General features: G+C 27.1%; 1 protein-coding gene across 1 annotated transcript; it reads right to left on the reverse strand.

The window, feature by feature from the left end:
• On the reverse strand, window positions 1-24866 carry LOC105844411 (uncharacterized). The gene is made up of 5 exons (XM_065811066.1): window positions 24809-24866; window positions 22155-22526; window positions 17576-17747; window positions 9653-10732; window positions 1-572 (listed from the first exon to the last, which is right to left on the reverse strand). The coding sequence occupies exons 2-5, from the start codon at window positions 22512-22514 to the stop codon at window positions 241-243; spliced, it is 1944 nt and encodes a 647-aa protein (XP_065667138.1). The 5' UTR covers window positions 22515-22526; window positions 24809-24866; the 3' UTR covers window positions 1-240.
• Window positions 24867-25580: the final 714 nt, after the last annotated feature.

Below are 25580 nucleotides of genomic sequence, written 5' to 3' on the forward strand. Positions count from 1 at the left end.
ATTAAAAATAAAAAAAAGAATTTACTGATCGATTTTGCGAATCACATATAAAAATATTGTATGGTGCAAGTTGTGATTAGTCAAATCACTTATGCTTTGACTAAAAAAGTGATTGGTTAAACTTCATATTAAATAAATATTCTTTAAACGAAATTCCACTAATAAAAATACTTAATTCATCTAACATGAAACTTATGCTTATTACAAACAGAATAAAAAACTCTTTCATTGTTTAAATTATTACGAAAAATTTTTATTCATTTTTCGAATCTTTTTTTTCACGATTCTATGAATGGCATCTTTACCCAGGGAAGCTTTATGCACCGCTTTCATTTTGCCTTTAGATTTTACAAGAAGAGCATATCTCATTCCTTCGTTACTTTTACATATTTTGTTCCAGGTTCCGCGATTCTTTTTTGCGTTATTAAGTAAATACGAACGGTCTTCACTTCCAAGTTCATCGCCCATATTGTCGACAGCTTGAGAAAAAGAAAGAAAAGGTTCAAGCTCAACATCTTGTATCGATAAATTACCATCAAGCAAAACATCGTTGGCTTCTTGTAGAGGAGCTGCTAAAGAAAAGAAATAACCCAAATACAATCAAACTTTTATTACAGCTTTTCTTTATTGATACAGTAATATGTAGCAAATAATTGTTTTTAGTTAAAACATTTTGGGCGCACGGATTATATAATTCGCATTATACAGTATCGGACAAAACATGGCGGACTAACTCAAATTTAGAACAAAACTAAGAAAAATAGTAAAACAATTGTACATATTAATTTTTAAATAGTTTATTATGTTCTTAACACAATTTAAAACGGTTGAATCATACTAAGAATCACAAAAAAAATTTATAACACATTTTTCTCAACTACATTTTTCTTTGGACAAAACAAGGTGGACAAATCAAAATGATGCTTTTTTTATAAGATTTCATTCTCTTTATTCAATTTAACGTATTCTTTTATTTTCACTTTTATCATAACAGTACTCTAAAATAATAACTAACGAGCAAAATTGTTAAAATAAAAGCTGACGAAGCAAAATTGTTTTCTCGAATGCCTGCCAAGAAACTAACTTCTTTTAAATTAGAAAGCTAAGACTAACGTTTGCCAAAGCACACTAAAATTGGACTGAAGACCAGTGGAAAAACATACCTTTTAGTGATAAATCAAAATAAAACCTGTTTGGAAGCGACGGCAGGAAGCAAATTTGAAAAAAAGAAGGGTGTTAAGCATGGAACGAACTGCTATGGTTTGGGGATGTTTTTAAGCACTAGGAACTGGTCCTAATCACTAAATTAATGGAACCATGGACCGCTTTGTGTACAAAGATATAATGGAAGATGTTATGTTACCACATGCTGAATGGGAGATGCCTCTAAAATGAATTTTTCAACAGGACAATGACCCCAAACATACGTCAAAAATTGTAAAACAATGGTTCAAGGACAAGAATATCACCGTAAGGGAGTGCCCTGCACAAAGCCCTGACTTGAATCCCATAGAAAATTTCTGGGAAAAAATTGACAATAAGATTGAGCGTGCAAATGAAGATCAGTGAGGAATTATTTGAAGAAATCGAGAAGGCCTAGCAAGAGATTGATATGAGAACTGTTGACTCATTAATTGAGTCTATGGCTCGAAGAATGAAAGCAGTAATTGAAAGTAAAGAAGGTCCTACCAAATATTAAGTTAATTTTTGAAGTTTTTCGAAAAATAATAAGTTAACTGAAATTTTTTGAATATTTAGTCGAATTTTTGAATGTCCTCCTTGTTTTGTCAAAAGAAAAACGTTGTTTGTTAAGGAAAATGTATTATAAAACTTTTTTGGTGATTTTTAGTATGATTCAAAAGTTTTAAATTTTGTTAACAACATAATAAACTACTTAAAAATATGTTCAAGTGTACTACTTTTTTTCAATTTATGATCAACTTTTGTTTTAAATTTGAGTTTGTCCACCATGTTTTGTCCGATACTGTATTTGTTTAATTTTGATTTAATATATCAGTTTTATAGAAAATATCAGCATCAATACCACAATCTTTAAGCAAGCAATATTTGAGCTGCCTGTGATTGAAAACGAATTTTTTTGAAACTAAAAAATTAAACAACAAGTTCCTTCATAAGCTCTATCTTTAATATATTTCCACACAAGTGCTCTTGATGATTAATGTAGTGAATTGAAAGAATATCGCAACTGTTATTGTCAAGGGATTTTTTTAAGTAAATCACAAGTCCAATATTTTTCCTATTGGTCCAATGTTTTCTATTATTGGTCCAACTTGCTCCATCTGTAGTGATACGAAAGAGCTTTATTTTTAGTAATTCAATTTGAACAATACTTTTTAAATTCAGAGAGTACATCTTCACTAGATATGCCCTCCATATAAATAAAATCTAATAGTTCTATAATTACTTTAAATTCACTAGCTATACCTTGAACAAAAATGGCCAACTAGCAGTATCACCTATATCTGTTGATTCATCCAGTGCCAGAAAATATGCTTCACATTTATTTAATTTTACTTTCCACGAAAATTAAATATTCTTTGCTAGATCATAAAATTTCTAGCAATATTCTAGTCTGAAGGGCTAAGAATTTCAACAAAGTTTGTTTTTTCAGATTGCATTTTGTTACAAAATAGTTTTGAGCAGTTTTTTAACAATCCCCATTATAAAATAAATTACCATTTTTGCATGAACTAAATACTTTATTTGCCATGTTATCGAAAAGTAAACCAATTAGTTAATGCAGTGATAATGATAAATATTGCCTAAACATTAATTTTCTAGACAAATAAGACATAAAAATAAAATTACCTTGGTCAAGTACAAAATATTTGGTTGTCCATAAAGGAGTAATAAAGGACCCTTTCAGATGATATTCAGATGTAGATATAGTACTTTCAGTACCATATATACGCCTTTTTGCTGCAGTCATATTTCAAAAATTAAAACATAGCATAAGATTTTATAGTAATACACACGTTTGATTAACAGATTTAGATTTTAATTTAAATTAAAAATATATTGATAACAGTACATATGCCATTGTATAAAACTTTTGGATTTTTTCTAAAGTAATATGTCATATCTTTTGGGCCATGTCTATAGGGTATTGCCTTGCATTGAACAACCCTGTTCTAATTATTTAAATCTTTTTTCAACAACTGTGGTCTTTAATTTTTTTTCTGTAAAATAAATTATTTGAAACTAAATTCTCATGTAAAACTGAAAAATGTGAAATTTCCTAGACCTACTAGGTCACTGTGAGACTTATTTAAATTAAACTGTTTCTTTTTTGGATCTAAGTGCGGATAGTATTTATCTACTTATTTGGAAAGACACTGACAGTTATATTGATCTGCAATTATATTGTTATAGTGTCAATTATATAGTTATATATTTATTATATAGTTATATTGATCTTATTATATATTAATTATATAGTACAATTATATAGTGCAATTATATAGTGCAATTATATAGTTATATTGATCTGCAATTTTGTTAAATTTGATTTACACTTATTATACACTGAATGGCCTGTTGTTGATGGCAACAAATGCTAACCATACTAAATAGTTTGACTCACATACTGGCGAAGTCGCTGGCACCTTGGCTATAAACACTTGTATTCTGGAATATTTTCCCCATATAACTTTCTAAACCACTTTCCAGACAATTATCTCCCAATCAGCACATCTGGTACCAAATATGCATAATACAGTATTTATGGGCATAAATGATTATTGTAGTCAAAATGTGTCAACTGAGCACTTACCTTAACTCCTTGATTTTTGTTGACTCCAAACCAAGCTTGTGCTCAGTTGCTTCTTACTCTCTTGTTCTTTTTCAGGTGGTTTAAACAAAATTTTAATTTCATTAAAATCACCCCATTCTTCCCATCAATCAGATTATTACCATATTCATACAACAATCTCAAGCTAAGATTCTTTCTGTCATTTTCTTCATGATAGTTTATGTCTTCTATCTCTGTTGTACTTTTTTCATCACAAAATTCTAGTTTACTGAGATTTATAGAAAAATTTTAATGGAGTAGATGAGTAAAAATGTTTTGAAAATGTTAAAAAATAATAAAAAAATAAATTATATTTAGTTTTTAGAATTTAGTTATATATATAAAACATTGTAAAAAATGGACCTGAAAACTGAAAAAAAAAGAAAAACTGGCGACTTTTGCAAAATCAAATGTTTAAAATCTGAATTGAATAATAAAGGTATAAATAAAATAAAACTAAAGTATAAATAAGAAAAATAAAAATCTTTTCTTTTTTACTTAGTTATTTTTTAGGACATAGTTTAAACACTGCTGTTATTTACTTTGAGTCGTTATAAATGTCTATCAAAGTTGTATGTGATTTAGTTGTCTCTGATATTTTTGTTGTTAGACATTTAAAAGATTTATTGAAACTGAACACTTAATTTTTTTTTTTACTTAGTTAAAAAGGAAAATTAAGATGACAAAATCAGGCATGGTTAAACCAAAAGTCACATTTAAAATTAAGCATGGTGAACCAAATGTCCAATTGCATACTCACATTTTTAAAATTTGTTTGAGTATAAATGATTTGCTCAGAGACTTGGACTATTTAATAAACTTAGTTTTCTGTGTGGCTAGAAATAAATTAACTAAGACAGAATTTAAAACAGAATTTAATAAGAATTAAAACAGATTTTAAGAAGAAACGGAAATTAACAATAAGTATCTCATACAATTTAGAGAAAAGCTACCAGCAAAATTAGGACTCGTCTTGAAGTCTGACCCATTAGTTGCAGAGAAATAAAGTATAAAGTTAATTTTTCAAAAACCAGCAAACATAGTTCATCAAAATAAAGTCTACTTTTTTTTATCTTTGAATATTTAGTCTATAATTTAGCTCACATTTGCTGATTTTAAGATAATGGCTAGTACATAAAGAAATAAAGGCAAAATTATGTGTGAAAATGAATTTGTCATAAGCAGGGATGCTGATTCCCAAAAAGGACTCCGGATTTGAAAGTCATCAAAAGACTACTTTTTTCTAGTTTTTGGTATCCAGGAGCTCTAAAAATATAAAAAAGCTTTTGAACTACTAATGGGAAAAAAAAATAGAACTTTTAGGTTAGATGAACATTCAATTTTTGAAACCAGAGTCCTTAGGTATAATGGTGGCAAGGACTTCAGGACTCCGGGCTTAAAAATCAATTCCAAATCATTAAATCTTATGAATTTTTTTCTTATAGCAGATCATACATAAACCAACATGTTTAGAGTTTCTGGACACCATACACCATGAAAAAAAAAAGGAACATAATGCCAAAGTCTTTTTGGGACTCCACATCCCTGATCATAAGGTGTCATTTTTATAAGGAAAGTTAAAGTTTCTTATAAAATTGCTGATTTTTATGTACATACAGTAAGATGAACCAAAGTTCATCTTACTGTATGTACATAAAAAAATTTGTACAAAAAAAATTTGTTTAAACCAAAGTTTTTAGAATCTGTGTTTGTGGAAATCACCTTTCCTAAAAAATCAAACATCATTATTAGCTGTATTTATCGCTATCTTAATATGGATATTTCAGAACTTGTTATATTATATTTAATTCCACTTTTTGTAAAGCTATCTATTGAAAAAAACAAAACAACTTTTTTAATAGACAATTTTAATGTCAATCTTTTATTAGCAAACTCAGATAATTCTGTCTCTGAATTTTTAGACACCATTGTTTTAAATAACTTTCTTCCCTTCATTTCATTGCCAACAAGAATCACGAATCACTCCAAAACTCTAATTGATAACATATTTTCTAATGCAACTTCTACAAATATTTTTGCCGGTAATTTTACTTCTACGGTATTAGATCATTTACCCCAATTTTTAATACATGCATTTTATAGAACCAAAATTAATCCTCGTAAAAGCTGCATTTTTCGTCGGAATTAAAATAAGGCGAATTATGTAGTGATTTTTCAAAAATTAGCTGGACTAATGTAATCAATGCCGACTAAGGTATTACTAATAAGTCATTTGAAGAGTTTTTCACAAGTTTCAATTCTCTTTTAGATAAACATGCACCATTAAAAAAAGTCAGCAATCGCTGCTTACCAAGGGGTCTCAACCTTTGGATAACACGAGGAATCTTGACTTCAATTAAAATACGAAATAAAATATTTAACAAATTTTTTGAAACAAAAAATCCTAATAACAAACTCAATCTAGAAAAATCTTATAAAACGTATAGAAACATACTTGTTACTCTCACCCATTTAGTAAAAAAATCCATTAATCTAAGTTCTTCTATGATAATGCCAAAAACTTAAAATCTACATGGGATGGTATTAGGAATTTTTTAAACCTTAGTTAACTCATATCCTTCCTGCTTATCTTCTAACAACTCCATAATATATGACCTCATTAAAAGTTTGGAATCTTTTAATTCATTCTTAGTTTCAGTTCCAGAAGAATTACAGAAAAAGATTCACTCATCCAATACTGACTTTAATAAATACCTTAAAAACCCTAATCTTAAATCAATATTCATAAAACCTACAGAGAAAAACGAAGTATTATCTATTATTTATTCTCTTAATGACAGCAAGGCTTCGGGACCTACCAGCATTCCAATATCTATTTTTAAAGCTCTTACAAATGATATCTCTCCTGTACTTTCTGAACTATTTAATCATTCATCACCAATGTATTCCCTGATATCTTAAAAACTGCTTCTGTTATCCCGATCCATAAAAAAGACTCAAAATTTGAATGTAATAACTACAAACCAATTTCATTATTATCAAATGTCAGCAAACTTTTAGAAAAACTTATGTATTCTTGTATTTTTAACTTTTTAAATAATTCTGCTTGTTTTCATATTCGACAGTTTGGGTTACGCTCAAACCACTCCACTTCTCATGCGCTTATTAGCATTACTGAAATGATTCATGGTGCAATTGACAGTGATTCCTTTGCTTGAGGAGTATTCACAGATCTTCAAAAAGCTTTTAATACGGTTATCACAACATTCTAATAAAAAACTTAAACTACTACGAAATACGTGGTATTGCTAATCATTGGTTTTCTTCATATATTAGGGATCACACTCAGTTTGTTTCAATTAATGGATTTGAATCCACCCATAAAGTTATTAAATATGGTGTCCCACAAGGTTCCGTTCTTGGACCGTTATTGTTTTTATTATATTTAAATGATCTATCTTGTTCATTAAAAAGGTACATCATTATGTTGATGATACCAATCTTTTATATATCAACAAATCACTTACGACTCTTTGTAAAAAAGTTAATCAAGATTTTCATTGCTTACGTAACTGGTTAAATAGTAATCGTACTTCATTGAAGCTCAATAAAACTGAATACATTATTTTTCATTCCCCTCAAAAAACTATTGATAATACTAAAATTAAAATTAACGGAAAAAACTTTTTTTCGTCAAAATATATAAAGTATCTTGGATATAATCAACTGTATCATTTAAAAAAAAAAAACTTACACGAACTAACAGTATGTTTTCTTTAATTCGTTACTATGTTCCTATCCAAACTCTTTGAATGATTTATTCTTCTTTCTTCTCTTCTCACCTTTGCTAATGTTGTATTGTTTGGGGTCAAAAAAGTAACTTTTACTTAATGGCATTCCTAGTTTACAACGCGCATCTATTAAAATAATAATGTCTTCACCAATGAGGTTTGATATCCAAAAAAAATTTTCTGAACTAAAAATCCTAAAACTCCATGATCTTGTAAAGTTTTTCAATTGTCTCTTTGTGTTTGACTTTCTCCAAAATAAACTATTAAACTCTCTTTTAAATTTTTTTATTAAGCAAATGAAATTCATAATCTTCACACCAGGAATAAAGAAAATAGTAAGCTATATCTTCTTTTTTCAACACAATTAAATATGGTAAGTTTTCAATAAAACAACAATGTACTTCCCAATGGAACTGTATATTCCTGCATTAATAAAAAAGTTTAAAAAAATATCCGCTTGTTACGGATTATTTACTGTTCAACAGAATTCAATTTAAAAATATATCGTTGGAGTGTCTTTCTTTATAATTTCTCTCTGTACTTAAGTTATCTTTGATATATAATTTCTTTAATGAACAAGTGGTTTGATTTTTGCTTTATTTATTATTTATCTATATTGTATTTATTTATTATTGTGTTATTATTGCTCATTTAATGTTATTATTATATTTAGTTATTATCTATGATATGTACATACAATTTAAATTATAATGTATTATAATTATTCTTCATACTATTGATACTTTATTATTATTATTATGTGGTATTATTACTATAATTATTACAAATATTATTATCATTTGTTTAACAATCTTTTCTTTTTTTTCTCTCTTATTTATATTTTGTATATTTTTTAGGTGTCACTCCATTTACTAGTTTGTAACTATGAGTGACACCTAACCAAATTCTATTAATTTACGATCAGCATTTGTAAATTTTTATTGATATGGTTAAATAAAAAAATAAAAAAAGATGTCGGCTCTAACTTTTTTAATAGTCAATTTCTACATAATTGGGGTTCTATACCCTGACATAATTAAACAGTTGGGAGCAGTGTTGATAAGTTCAAACCAAATGGTTTAAAGCATTTAAAAAAATGTTGGTTTAAACTAAAATAAGAAATATTTTAAAAAAGAGAAGTGAAACAAGAGATTCTGTTTACAAATTTAACTAGATCTTAATGTACATGTTTAATATAAATGCAATTATTTAAAAGCATAAAGAAACTTCTAATAATAAGTTTTCTAACTAAAAAATATTTAAAATCTTTATATTTTGGAATTAAAATGGACATGAACAAAGAATTGGCGAGGGCACTAGCATCAGATGAAGGAAACATAATAACAAGCAGACTCAAATATTTTAAGATGAAAAACAACTGATAATGGAGGATTGAGTTGATGGAGGTTAAATAAGCAGCAAACCTAATCTTTCTCTATACAGTGATAAATAATGATAAATTAATTAATATTGATAAACTATAATTGGAATATTGTTAGAAAAATTTTAATTAAAACTAAATAGTATTTAAGAACAAACTCTATTAAAAACAGTGTGTAATATTAATTTATACAATTGTTAAATAAATAATTTGTGCAATTTACCACATCCATAAAACTAACTTTGACTACATGAAGTTAAAAGTGAAAATATTTAGTTCTAGTGCTCGAATGGGAATCAAAGTACTATCCCATCATTGTGAGATATAAAAATCATTGTGAGATATAAAAAAACTGAGAACATTAAAATATCGAGTATTTGCACACCCTTATTGAAGAAAACCCTCATGCAAAAAGAAAAAAAATATTATTTTGATAAAAAGAAAAATAATTTAGATTATCAACATTTAAACAGTCAAGCCTGGTCTATTTTTAAAAAACCCAGCCATAGTCAATTATCAGCCAATCAGTAGAGTTATGGTTATTATGGTAGAGCCATTACCATATTACTATACATTTATTATGGTTAATTGTGAAAAGTTTTGAACAAAATGAAAAAAACATGTGCTTTAACTTGTTTTATTTTTCATCAAGTAAATGATTAAAAAGCAGAAAATTGTTTTTATACTACAAAAATAAAAAAAATTAACCTGTTTTTAAAATGACTTCTGTGTTAGCAGACTTGATTACTGGATGCATTATTGTCGTCGGCACTTTAAACACATTGCTCATAGATTTTTCTGTAGCCATAAATTTGGAACTGCTCAAGATTTTGTTACATTGATTTAATTTGCTAGAGTGTGAACCATACAAAGGTAATGGGGAAGTCAATTGTATAGAGCGGCAATTATTTTCTTTAGAATACTTCTTTTCTAATGATGGCAGTGGAGAATTAGAGAGTGTTTGATGTGTAGAAGATACAGTATGTGGCAGAGTTTTGCTGCTTATGCTCGTAAAACTAGGACTCAAAATTACACTCATCGATTTATTGATTAAAGACTGATTAAAAATTCCATTTTGTGTGCTAAAGGATTGAGGGGGGACTGAGCTTAAAGACTTATTAGAAAAAGGGTTATAAGTTGTCTTCGAGATTTCACATGCGTTATTTAAACTCGAAATTTCATTTATTGGATCTTCATCATCTTCAATTTTAATAACGATTTTATTTACATTTTCAGGACAGTTGACACGGTCACAATCTATTTCATTATTTTTTAAATTAATTTTATCGGGGCAATCTTTCAAATTGTTTATTTCTTTGTTAAATGCTACTTGTTTAATGTCGTTAAATGTTTTTTGATTGCTTAGTGAATGTCCATTTAACTTATCAAATTTTTCACCAAAAATTTCTAGTTTGCTATTAGATGGAATTAGAAAATCCTTGTTTTTATAATTGTAATTCCATCCCTTATTATTAAGATCAATACCTGGTGGAATATATTGAATATTATGATTGGTTTTAGAGGTAGGTACTTCTAAACAATCAGTATTGAGGTTCAGATTAGCATCAAGAGATAGAACATTAGTTTGTTGGGATATTGTAGACTTGTCAAACTTTTCAAAGATATTATAAAGCTTGGAATTAAGATCTAATATAACCTTTTTGATGTTTGCAACGTCGCTTTCAATTATATTAATTTTATCTATAGTATTTGACATAACAATCTTTATATCATTTACATCACTTTCTGAAAATATTTTGCAACAATTTTGATGTTCTGTATGGAGCTCTAAAAAATTTCAAAAATCTAAAAAAAATAATTATCAGAATAAATATATTAGCAAAAGGTTATTGTTGCAGCTAAAAAAAATTCATTTAGCCTGGAATAAAAATGTGTAGAAGTGAATAAAGCTTTGCAATATTTAAATTTTTTTAAAGTTTTAAATTGCATAAAAATTTAAAGTTTGAATCTTAAATTTAGAGGCTTTGCTTTTTTTAGTCAAAAAAATTTAAGGTTTTACTTAGCTAAAAAATTCAAGGTTTTACTTTGTTAGCCTAAAAATATTGGGCTTTTAAATGTTAACCAAAAATTTTTAAAGGTGTACTTTATTAGCTAAGAAATTTTGGGGTTTTATTTTTTAGCCAAGAAAATAAAGTTTGATTGAAATTTTTTAAAAACTCAAATTAAGTTTAACAATTTTGAGAAAACAAAGTGGCATGACCTTTTAACAACTCTTAAAACAACTTATTTCAATTTTGTATGTGGTTACTTTATAGTCAGACTCTTTGCAACTTAAACAGTTATAAAACTTTAAATACTCTATGCTCATTTAAACACTAATTTTCGAGTAATTTGAAATATGCAACATTTTAAAATTGGTTTTGAAGTTATGTTGTTTCTTATTATTGACCACGTTTTGTTTTGGTAATATTTATATATAAAAAACCTATTAATATATTTAGTAATAATATATATAAATAATTTATATATATAAATATATCAAAAAATTCCAGGAACAGGTAAAATCTTGGGATTTAATATTATTTTATAGTAATATGGATTTCTAAATGACATAAAACATTAGGAGCCACAAAAAAATTCAATTAAGTAAATTTAATGAAAACTATGAAATGCTGTTTTATACAGTTTATAACATTTAAAACATACAACACATTAAAAATAAAAACAAGTAAACTCAAAAAATACTAAACTTATAAAATCATGTTTTCTATAATTTATTGTTACTTGATCTAGTGTACTATAAAAAATTAATTTTTTCATTCAAAAGGATGATTTAAAAGTGTTATTATGAATTGGGCTGGCTCAGTTAACCAGGCCTACTAAAATAAATAAAAACATTAAAAATGTTTACATTAGAACTTATCTTTAAATTTGAATTACGCATTTTTATTTTTATTCAATTGGTTGTTCTAATAATAGATGGTAATATATTTAATTGAATAAAAGAAATTGTGATTTTTTTATTCAATCAGCTACATTCGCGAGCTGGGCTTTTTTATATAAATTTTATACTTGCTTGTGTTTATATATATAAAAAAATTGTTTCACTTAAGTGGGATCCCACTGAAAGAAAACAAAATTTCAGTAATTTGAGCTAGCCTGTTTGTCATGTAAACAAGATTAATTTTTATAGATAAATATTAAACATATCGAGATCTTGTTTAAGTGAGACAGCCCAGCTAACCAAGCTATCCTAACTCATATAAACAGCCCCTAAGTAAATGTTTAAATTTTTGTTTTGATAAAAAAAATTTGAACAGAATTAGAATAATTTATTTCTTTATATTTTTATAATTTAGTTTTTATTTCACTCATTTAATGCTTGCAATAGATGTTTCTACTTTTAAAACTATTTTGAAGAAACAAAAATAATGACACCTTAACCAAAAATATATAACCATTAAAAATGCTTACAATTTTAATAAAACTTTCTAATTTAAATGCAATGTCGTTTAAACCTGATATTTTCACTGTAGTTAAATCAATGTTTGATTTTCATAAATGATCCTTGCTATGTCAATGGGTATTACAAATGTCACTGCAGTAATAACCAGATCCAGGCCCCGGCTAAAAATAGGACTTTTTACAAACCTAGCAAAATTATAAGATTTAGCAAGGGTTGATATTTAGAAAAAACTTTATAACACTTTATATATTATAAATTTATGCATACATTCATCATTTATAATTAAATATTGGCATATATATTTATAAAATTACAAGCTATTATATTGACAAGGTTGCAAGCACCACTATAAGTTATGAGCTACTAGAAAACAAAAAGATTAAAAGAAAGTAAACAGTTACTTAAAAAGACTTGAAAAGTTGTAGGTTGTATGAGTTGAGAAAACAAGAGTTTTGAGATTTTGTTGATGGTCAAGGAAATAAACAAGATGAATAAAAATTTTAGTAGCATGAAGATACATTAAAAGGTTGCAACTTTACTGAATAACAAGCCAAGGAAGAATGAGTTTTGGTTGGATATATATATATATATATATATATATATATATATATATATATATATATATATATATATATATATATATATATATATATATATTTGATCTACTTATTCAACAGCACCATAATAATAGTTTAATGAGGATCTCTCTCTCTCTTCAATCTTCACTAAACTATTTTTAAGTGACTGAATAAGCGGATCAAATATATATATATATATATATATATATATATATATATATATATATATATATATATATATATATATATACATATATACATATATATATATATATTTGATCCACTTATTCAGCCACTTAAAAATAGTTTAGTGAGTACTAAAGAGAATTCTGGAGAACACTTTTGTAAGACTTTGATGGAAATGTTGTCCACAACCACAAGCTGCAGAAGATTAAAAATGAGAATAAACTTTAGCATTGGAAGCTAAAGTGGTTTGGATATCTAACAATAAGTTAACCTGTTTAACTGAAATGGAAGGAAAGGTATGACCATTAGATTCAAGAGTCAAATGAGTGAAAAAGGTCTTTGCAAATAACTTTATCTTATTCTGGGGAGAAGAAACAAGACCAGACCCATGAATTATAAACGGAATATTAGATTTAATTTAGTTAATGGCACTGTTAAAGATTTTCCAAAAGTCTCTAAAACCAAACATCTGTGATACAAGATTTAGTAAACTGAGAATAACGAAGCTTAGCATCAAACAGTACCATTTTACATTAACTTCTTGAAATAAAAAAAAGATGGCAAAAATGATAATGGTTTAATATAACAATAACGAGGTTTGATCGAAAACCAAAGAGAAGGATTAAAAGCTTCTATATCTGCTTGGATCCAGGAGGTTATGTAATAGGCACATTTATGCATATATAATATGGATATATAAATTTGTATAAAAAACAAAAGATAAGGAGCATAGCGAAAATTTCAAAAAGAAACACCAAATATGGCAAAATGTAAAATACCCCATTCAGTTTTAAATTGTCCGGGTGTAAGTACATCAAATTTGGCAAACCATCTTCACACAAAACATAGAACGAATATTTAAAAAAATGAAGAGCTTACTCCTAACCTCTCAGTTAAGAACACATTTCTCAATAGCAATAGACGAATGGACTAGCTGTAATTCCTAAAGATAAATAAATATAACATTGCATTCTTAGGAGGATAGTTTTAAATTAAAATTTATTGGCTTAGTCGGTTTATTTGACTAACACAAAGATCAGTCATTAGTTGAAAAAAAGCTAACACAGTACGCTATTAAATTTAGTCATATATTGGCATATAACACCAGATGGAGCTAGCATTATGAAAAAATATGGACGATCAAATAGAATCAAAACCAATTTTGTATCAATCATGCTATTCATTTAGCTGTTCTTTAATTGATAAGCCAGTCAATAAAACATCAGATTCTGAAAGTTCAGATTCTGATGAGGATACTGAAAATCAGTTGAACTCTTTATCTAGATATTGTAATTTAAATATAGATGTTGTCTGTAATAATGAAATTAAATATAGTTTAGAAGTTGCAAACATTAATCAAATACTACAAAACTCAAGAAAGATTATCAGATTTTTCAAAAATCTCCAGTAAGAAACAATATTTTGCAATGTTGTCTTGAAGAAAAAAAGAAGAAAAAATCTTTCATATAAGAATTCATATTTTTTATATAAGACTGTATAATAAAATAGAACTCCCTTATATTTAAAATGAAGAGATTTGTACAACTTAAAGTTTGCACACAAAAAAAAAAAAAATCGCACTGGAAGAAAAAGGACGTGAAGATTGCACAATGAAATAATGAAGATTTATACAATGAAAAAGACTTTTCTATCTAGCCAGTGGATTAGATTTTTTATTAAATAAAAAATATTTAAGTCAGTTGATTGGGATGGCTATTTCAAAACACAAACTTTACTTTTTTTAATGAATCCTTGAACCAATTTGGCTGTGGATTAGATTTTTTATTAAATAAAAAATATTTAAGTCAGTTGATTGGGATGGCTATTTCAAAACACAAACTTTACTTTTTTTAATGAATCCTTGAACCAATTTGGCTGTGTATTTGGGATTGCTATCCTGCTGGTATATCCATCCTCAAATCATTTTATCATTTGCATGAAGTAATAATGCTCTACCATGTCTTTGTATATTTCAAACCTGATTCCATCTGATCAGAACAGCATAAAATATTATATTATATAAGTATTATATAAGATATTAAGTATAAATAAACGTCATCAGCAATGATGACAACATTTATACTCATACTTTAATTAGGTGACCTAATTAATAGTATGATTTGCACATTCAAACATCTCGTGCAATTTCTGTCCGTTTTCTCTATGCTATCTTTCTAACTTGACTTCTTCTAACTTTCACTCTAATTCCTTTGTTCTTCTCAAAATCACTTACTCTTGGTCTGTGATCCGGGTTATGATGCTATTTAGTGAACTGAACTAGTCTTTGTTGGCCTTGGTTATGTGGCCTCTGTATGGCAACTAGCCAGAGGAGGATAATCCACAATACCATTAGAATAACATAAAATTGTTTTCATCACTAAAAAGAATCTTTGACTATTGTTCACTACTCCACTTTCAATGCTTTAATATAAGTTCTTCTTAGGCATTTTGGTTTTTCAAGGAAACATATTTTACCTAGGCATCTTTCAAATATATTTGCATGATATAAACATTGTTTTCTAGTAGAAATACTACAATTCATACATTAGAAATATCTCTTTTACACATTTAAATTATCAGCTGCCAAATGGGGATTTTCATCATTTAGTGTCATAAGCTTTCTATCCTGACAATATGTTGTTTTGAGTTTTCCTCTGATTACTTTTGATTCTTTGTTTATCCAATAAATTCATATCTCTTAATTCGTCACAACTCATGTTTTGTCCATCAACAAACTCACCAACTCCATAAGGCTGTTCTGTCTTAAAAAACATATTTCCATTTTAAACTGATCTCATGATCAACTTTTTTACTAGAGACAAGATACATTTCTTAAAACCCATGATCTTAATCACTTATGAATGAAGCTTTTTAATTATTTCCACAAAGTATTTGTTTATAATATTATTAAATAAGCAACTTTTTGATACAATTGTAAAAAGCTTTAGTTTGTTCACAAATATTTTAAATTGAAAATTGCTATTGTGTACATCAGTTGAAAGACAAATTAATTAATATTCATTTTTAAATAATCAATCAAATTAAAATCAACAAAAACACTTAATTCTGCATATTATATAATACTTAATTGGTAAAAATATTTTGGATTAAGTGAAGTACGTGCTGAATTATTAGTAAAATTTTATTTTATTTAGCCTGTTCACAAACTTTACTTTACAAACATAAAACTGTTCAGTCAACTTTTCAACTTGCTTTCCAGACAACCCGAAACATTTACCTACTCTACTTGACTTATGTCTTGTTTCTTATCCTCATCAGTGCTCAGTTTTTCCACATTCGCCCTTATATGCTTCTGATCGCGATTTGATCTCTCTAAAACTATTATCTCATACTTCTTCACCATCAGAATCCTCCTATCATCATACCTCTTACAACTACCTTAAAGCTGACTGGGACTCTTTCCGTGATTTTCTTTGTGATGGCCCTTGGGTAGAAATCATTCTTCTTCCTGCTGACAAATATGCTTCTTACATAACTTCTTGGATTCAGGCTGGTATGGAATCTTTTATTCTCTCTCAACAATATCTAAAGTGATTCTGTATCTCAAGTGATTTTCTGCTTAGACTCTTCAACTACTTGTGGTCCCGACAACATACCTCTTACAGTCTTGCAAAAGTGTTTTCCGGAGCTGTCGTCTATACTTTCAAAACGATTTAACAACTTAACTCTTTTGGACAAGGTGCAAAAACGCATTGTAATCGTAGTTGGACCTACTCTTGCAGCCAACCTCCAACCATTATCACATCATCGTAATGTTGCTTTTCCTTCTCTTTTCTCCAAATACTGTAATGAGCACTGCTTTAAAGAGCTTGTGTCTCTTGTGCCATCTACTAAAATTCATTATCGTATTACTCATCATTCTATTAGGTCTCATCTGTTTTACTGTGACTGTACTTAAGTGCTCCAAAAACTCTTATTTGTCTAGTTTTTTTCCTCGATCATCAGTTTTTTGGAATTTGCTTCCTTCTTCTTGCTTTCCTGATTCATATAAGTTGCAATCTTTTAAGTCATCTTTCAGTCGTTATCTTGCTCTACAAACTTCATATTTTCTCTTCCAGTAACTTCCAACTCTAATAGTGGTTGCTTGCAGCCTTGTTGGGAGCGAAGATGTTGAAAAAATAAATAAATAAATAAAAATATTTTGCTTTTATTCAAAATTTAAGTTGAGTTCTTTGCCTAAACAGTATCTTTATTCTTTTCTCCTATTTTTTAAAAGAACACTCTCACGTGTATTAGCTGATCTTTTATCAGTTCTCATTTTATGGAAAGTGTTATTAGCTTAAAAATTGTTGATTATCGAAACCTTAATAGTTTAATAATACTAAATCAATTCCATTATTAATTGAATCTGCATTATCTATTAAGTATTTATTACTCATTATAAAATTTCTAATTTTTTTTTAATTCAAGTTGGAGTACCTGGTATTGTAATTTTTGACTTTATTTGATTTGGATTTCGAACTATTATAACGTCAGTATCTTGCAATAAATTTGTAGATTCTTGTTTTTGATTTAGTTTTTGAACAGTATTGAGTTCAGTCGCTAGCAATGAAGTTCTAGGTTCTGGATTTTTTTGTAATGCATTTTTAATCTGAAATCAATAGAAAAAAAAAAAAACATACATATTTTATATAAGATTAAAATTTGTAAAAAATTTACAAAAATTATATTAGCTACAAAAATATATTTTAATTTTCTATGAAATTTATATTCACTAATTAATATTAAAATATATAGTTAATAATAAAATAAGGTTAAATTCTTTTTTTTGTTAGTTTGTAAAAATAACTTTTTAATTATTTTTATCTTTTTTTTTATTGACTTTCTAAAACTCCAGCAATAAAAATACTAGTAATAAATATTCTCTATAAAAAAAATGCACAACTATAATAATGTAACAGTTTTTTTTATCTTCAATAATTTTACATTTAAATCTTGCTTTAAACTCTATATTTTCACATCCAAAGTTCACCATTCTAATCACTGCACAACAACTGCAAAATATATGTTAAGTCAATATACAATAATTAAATTTAAAAAAACATAATATATGCAAAAATCCATAATATATGCAAAACTAAATTTGATAGCGCATTTACCTTATTTGTTACTAGTTTTCAATACAAATGAATATAAAAAATAGTATGTTACGATTTCTTAAGCTATACACCTATAAAACTGCAAATTGGTGTATATGTGTTGTAATGTGTTGCTATGCTTGTGTTAAGTTAAACTATAATTAAGCAATATTTATAACTTAGAAAACATTTCTTTGTTATGTAAAACTGTTGACCATATAATGGAGTTCCAGATTTTGAGCTTGTAGTCTGTTATCCTTTAAAAAAATTGAAGGGTTTAACACATTTGTTATTTTTTTATAAAACAACTTGACTGAAAAAATTAAAAGGATTTTTTTTAATATATATAATATATTTTGACAATAAATATATAAATTACAAAGTAAAAATACTTTAATTTTATCTGACAAAAACTAATAACAACCAAACCAGCGTACTAACATAGCATAAATAACAGCCATTCAACACTCAACAACTGTTCAAAATGATTAAAATTACTGTTTTGACCTTCCAAAAATGAAATCTTGCAGTTAAAGATGACAGGTTTAAAAAAATTGTAAAAAAGAGTTTTTACAATTAACTAGAATGAATTTCATGACATAAAATACTTTAGACTAAAATATTTTTAAAAAGTGTCTAAATATTTTTATTGTTTATGTAAAGCTACTCTTAATTCACTTCATTTGTGCATATTATATATGACGTAAGCTGTATCTTCATTTTTTTTACCCGATAATCTTTAGTTTCAGTTTAAGGTAAAATCAAAATACAAAAATCTTTTTAAATTCAAATTTTCTCAAGTGTAAAGTTGAGATGCCCCATTAAAAAGCTTAATCTGTCAAATCATATAACAACACTTCAAAAACCAGTTGTTAAAAAACTAGCAACAGCTCTGGATGTCACTGAATCTAATCTTAATGCATCAAACAAAGTTTAAAGACAAATATTGAAGTTACAAAGGAGATTTAAAACTATGCTACTAACCTAAACCTCTTTGTTGAATGCATAAAATAAAAAATAAAAGTTTAAAACTGAAAGATTACAATGGTTGGACCTAGGAACAAAAGAACCTCTAAAAATTGGCCACCTTACCTAAAACATGAGTGCAACAAGTTTATAAAAAAAATTTTTAACTTAAATATATTTGAAGTTGTACAAAACATATTTTGTAAACTTGTAAGTACATAATAGCTCCAATAACTTTAATCTTTTGTAAAGCATCCTTATTTGACATAAGTATAACATAAATGCTCTGTGAAATTAACTCTTTTAAACACTAAAAAACAGTGAAAATGCCCTTGCATAATAGTAGTGGTGGCATTGTAATTAAACTTTTTTGAAAAAAATCTAACACAAAAAAACATGCTGATACATTTTTTATAGTGACTTGGACAAGAAATTTACATTGATATGTACCTTTATCTCCTTCGGTCATAAAAATGAAATGAGTATCTAATGATGACATTTTTACTCTAAAATTTGACTACTTTAATAAAACAAAAAATATAAAATTATTCACACTGACAGCGTTTTGATATCATAACACCTACTGTATAAATATGAGGTTTGCTAGCTTGATATAGTTTCTAAAATTATTAAAAAAATAGATAGTAAAGTTTGTCCCTACATTTTTGGGCAACAATACTATATCTCAAAAGAGAAAAAAATTCAAACTGAGCATCTCTACTACTCCAGGTCAGGTTAAGTTCAGGATTATCATGATTATTATGCTACTAGTAACATGTAACCCAGTACTATCTGCCCCAGTTCTACTGCCTTTGTAGGATTCAATTTTATAGGCAGGCTAAGAAAAGTAAACTCTAACTTAAAATTCCCCTGCCTTGGAGCTCTTAAGGCTATAAATGGTGTCTCAATGTAAATACTCATCTTGTTAACTGCATGCAGCTACTGTCTTGTATAAGGCTTCCTAGGCAAAGACTAGGGTTAAGCAGAATAATTCTGTTGATCAGCCTCACAAACTTTCTTCATCTATTAGGCTGGTATAGATGTAAACCTGTGTCACAAAGATTCCTGACTAGGATGATAATTGCTGGATCTTCTTAAGTCTACTCGTAGATTTTTTGCTTGCACCTCTTTGATAGTGCCTGTGCAACTCTTCCTTTTTTCTCCTAATAAAGGTGCAGCTCTAAAACTCAGTTTAATAATTCTGAGGTCAGCTGGTAGAAAAATTTCCTAAACTCATTAGTAGCTCCCACAGAGGCTGATTAAATCAACAGCTGTAAAATATCAGAGTATTAACAGTGCCATATTGTGCATGGATGGTATTACAATTTTCGGTTAATTAGCAGGACTTAAGCTATGTAACTAATAACTGTGTAGCTCATTACTTGGGATACCATGCTTTCTAAACTCTATCTTTAAACGAGTCTAGTTTTCTTTAACTTAAAACGTAATTTAAGTAACCAAAACATTAAACATAAAAAACACCACTTAAATATTTTATATATCTTTTACAAATACTTTTGGTCTTCAAAGTAACTTTCTATCAGTTGAATCTAACCTCTTGCAAAGTTCTCTAGAACAGCTTGCTCTTTGAGAAACTAATTTGAAATTTCACTGATTCATCTTCTTTATGTCTTCTTAGGTTACTATTCTCTACTGACCTCTCAGGGACACCACATATACAACTGATCGCAAAGTTACCATCTGCTTCACTTTATCATGCTTGCCATTATCTTACTCCTGATTCCATTCTCTAACTACAAATCTCTTATTCATTCCTGTATCGAATCTTGTCATATTCGGTCTGATTCTTCAAATGATGCTCTTTCTAGACAAGGTCTGAAACTGTATTGTAAATGTAGTTGGAGCTGCTTTATCTGCTAAGCATGAGTCTCTCTTCCATTGTCGTAAGGTTTCTCTTTTCTACAAATACGATCACGTTCTCAATTTTAGTTTTTTTACAACTAGTGGTCCAGATAACATTCTTGCCATAATCTTACAAAAGTGTTTTTGAAAGCTTTCTTTATTTTTCTTTATACTATCTAATGAGTGCTTGACTCAACAAGTTTTCCTGTCTGCTGGGAAATGGCATCTGGGGTTCCAATTAAACCCCTACAAAGTCCTTAACGAAGAAGTGGATTAAAAAAGAGCATTTGCAGCCTAAATTGCAAAATGCCACATCTTTATTATGATTTAAAAGAAAACAATTTTGTATTTTATAATTTAAAAAGTAAGATTTCTTCTTTTTTCTTAAAAAATGTTTCCAGCCCATTAAAGTTAGGCAACTTCATGAGTTAGGGAAAGAGCAATCTATATTAACGAAAAGGAAGATTGTTAAGACCATTAAAAAATTGAAAAACTACCTACAAAAATTGTAAATTAAGTTAGCTAGTTCATTTCTCTAAAACTAAAAACATTCATTAAAAGATCCCACTGCAAATATGATAGTGACAAACAGGGGCAAAAGTAGAGCATTTTCAGCTAAATTTCGTGACATTTGAACATGCAAAATTTGAGCAATTTTTACTTCAAAATTTTAAAATTAAAACTTTTTACGATTTTTAAGGAAAGTTAAGTAATGGAAGAATATTTTAAAGTGTTGTTTATATTTACATAAAACTACCTTGTAAAGTGTAACTCATAACTATAAAAGATTATATAATTTTAAAAAAAACTCTTTAAAAAAACTTTTTAATGAATAAACAACTTTTTAATGAATAAACAACTTTTTTTCAGATCTAAATTTTCTAACGTTTGAAAATAATTTGCTTCAAAAGCACACTGATAATAATATTTTGTATTTAAAGTTATAATAAAAATAATTGCAAACATTATAACATGTTAATATTATTATAAACATGAGTTTAAATTTTTAGAACAACACTTAATCACAAAAATAAAAAATATGTTTTTTGTTCGTTAATGACAAAAAATAAAAATCTCAACTTTATACAAACCATGTTCTCTCCAGATTTTATACGCGTTGCAAGATTTCTTTTAACTAATTGGCGATATTCTAAAACAACATCCCTCCATTTGTTATTTAAATTTTTGGCTTGGATTGAAAGGTGAGGTGGAAGTCTTGATTCTAGTTTTGTAATATACTTTCCAATTTGTGTTACACGTAAATTTCCAAGTGACATGTGAATATTATCTAAACTACCAAGCAATAAGCTTAAAACAGTACATTGACTTTGGTATTCCTCTACATCTTTTGCTTTTTTTAATTTATCAATTGAAGCTTCTAAGTTTTTCCTAATAGATTCAATATTTGAAACATCTTCATTAATAGGCTGGCTAGATATAAGTGAATCCATGAGATAATGAGACTATGAGCAATAATTGTATTATTAAAACTTGTTTTTTAGAGATAACCTTAATAGAATTTAACATAATATTTAAAATAAATCAAAAAATAAATTTTTGTGATCTGTTCAATTTGAATTAACTCATGTTAAACAGATCACAAAATTTTTTGCAGAAAAAAATTTACTGTGACATAGATAACAAAGTTCAATAACAACAGATTACTTATTCACTTTATAATATATATATATATATATATATATATATATATATATATATATATATATATATATATATATATATATATATATATATATATATATATATATATATATATATAATTGATTTTTTGACGAGATTAAATAAAAATAACTACATGATTTTTACTACTAAAAGTTTCATGCGTTTAGCAATCATCAGGTAAAAAATACATTGTTTTTTTCGTTAAAAAATATACTTGATAAACATCGTGGCGTTCAAAAACAATTATAAAACTATAACTATTTGCGAGCGTGGTTTGGTTTTTTAATCTTTGGGCTCGTGGTTGTCAAGCATATATATATATAATTAATAATTAAATTAATAAAATAATTTAAAAAGCATTAAAAGTACACTAAGTTTAAAAATGTACATATATTATACACTACAATATAATTTCCGGGCAGCGATCTAAACTCTTATTCAATCTGGAATTTGACTTACCAACCAGCAGTTAATGTGGGCAGTAGCCACATTGGTTGTCGGGGTATTAGCTAGGAATATATTTTGCAGTATTGGGAATACTTATTGTTATTATTTTACAAAATATTTAGGATTTTTATTAAAATAGTCCTAATTCTTTTTAAAAAAAAAAGGTCATTGAATTTTGGGAATTTTGAACCCATTGGAATTCTGCTGTATATGAGGTGCCATAGGGCTGGCTAACACCCTGGTTGCTTAGATGTTTGCTTTAAAGGTATCAAAAGGTTGCTGCATGATACTAATTATAGGTTATGTTTATTAATTGTGTTAATAAATTTACAATAACTATGAAACTTATTAGTAAGCTACTATATAAACTGTCCCAGAAAAAAGTACATTTCGATAGGAATATTAGATCTTTGAGTTTCAAAATTTTTTTTAGACTGCAAAGAATGTTTGAATCAAACTTATTTGATTAAAATGAAAAATTCTCATTGATTTGTTTTGAAGCATATACTTCAAAAATATTTGCCACCATATTTGACAACAATAAAACATGTGAGTTAATCATACATTTACAAATGATAGCTAACCATGCAATTGATCCTTGCTAGCATTCCATTTGCAAGGAGTGCAAGTTGAAAGCTGCAGTAGTTTAAAAGCATAAGTAGGTAGATAAACGAAAGACTTTCATATAACACTATACCTAAATTTGATTTGGAAGATTTAATTTTGAGCCATTAATCCTGAAATTTAACTTTTAGATTTATATAAACGTTTATATAAATAAGAAAAAAGAAGGGGACCAAGAATTAAGCCCTGTGGAGCACCTACAGACATGGATTTAGAATAAGAACAGGTATTGAATTCAATGTTTAGAACAGTTCAAGAGATTGAGATGATTTAAACTATGTGTGAGCAATTCCTCTGATACTATAATGATGTAACTTTGATACCAAAATTCCATGATCCACTAACATTATATATTCCATGATCCGTTATCAAATTGCTTTTTAATAAAAACACCACAGGTAAATGTGTTATTGTCTAAAGCCTTACATATAGTTTCAGTTATGTTTATGAGTGCTTGCCAGTTCAAAGATATTCAAATCCTGACTTATCAATCCTAATCAAAACCTTGACTTATCAATTAATTACAAATACTGATTTATCATTTAACATTAATTGTTTGTAATTGTATTATTCATAAAATAATCTATTTTTAACAAAGCCAGTTCAAAGGTGACATAAGTCGATTCAAAGTTACATAAAGTCAGTTTATAAAAAGTAAATGATACCACAAAATAAATTTATTAAAATAAATTTAAACTTCTTCAATTTTTGCAATTTTTTTTAATTGAAAACCGAAAGGTTAGAATAGAGTTGCCATTTATAATTTTGAAGCGTGCACGGGCGCCATCTTTTTTTGCGCCGTAACTAAGACTCAAATTATCATACTTTAAATAAATAGTATGAAACAGATGTTAATTTTTTTGTTATTTTTTGTTATTTTTAATTTATTTTTGTCCCATAGTATACATTTTGGTGATTACATAATAAAGATTCGTTAAGATTGAATATACATTTAAATATAAAAAATAACAAACATAAATAATAAACAAACTTCTGTAATACGAACTGTAAGAAGAACGCGGGAAACTTGCAGAAGACCAAAAGGTCTTATCATCAAAAACCGCTTTACATTGTCATACATACATACATATATATATATATATATATATATATATATATATATATATATATATATATATATATATATATATATATATATATATATATATATATATATATATATATATATATATATATATATATATATATATATATATATATATATATATATATATATATATATATATATATATATATATATATATATATATATATATATATATATATATATATATATATATATATATATATATATATATATATATATATATATATATATATATATGTATATATATATATATATATATATATATATATATATATATAGAAAAATAAAAATATTTACAAAATTTTTACGTTTAATTGTTTCATTATAATTGTATTAAAATGTAAGATAACAATTATATAAACATATATCGTTACTTTTTCTTAATATTACCACGTTTATTGCTAAGGGGTCGTCCATAAAGTACGTACGCCAAAAAATTTTAAATTTGACCCCCCCCCTCCCCCCTGTTGCCATGCGTAATTTTATTTCCCCCCCCCCCCCTTAAAAGTACGTACGTTTCTCAAATACCCCCCCCCCCCAAATATCCCCCCCATCCCTCCTTTATTTTTTTTCTCAATAAAAAAGTTTATTTAAAAAAAATAAAGACGGAGGGCACCTTAGATACTTTATACGACCCAATTTTGCGCATTTTGAA

Source organism: Hydra vulgaris, chromosome 11, assembly GCF_038396675.1.
Source record: "Hydra vulgaris chromosome 11, alternate assembly HydraT2T_AEP".
Taxonomy (NCBI): Eukaryota; Metazoa; Cnidaria; class Hydrozoa; order Anthoathecata; family Hydridae; genus Hydra; species Hydra vulgaris.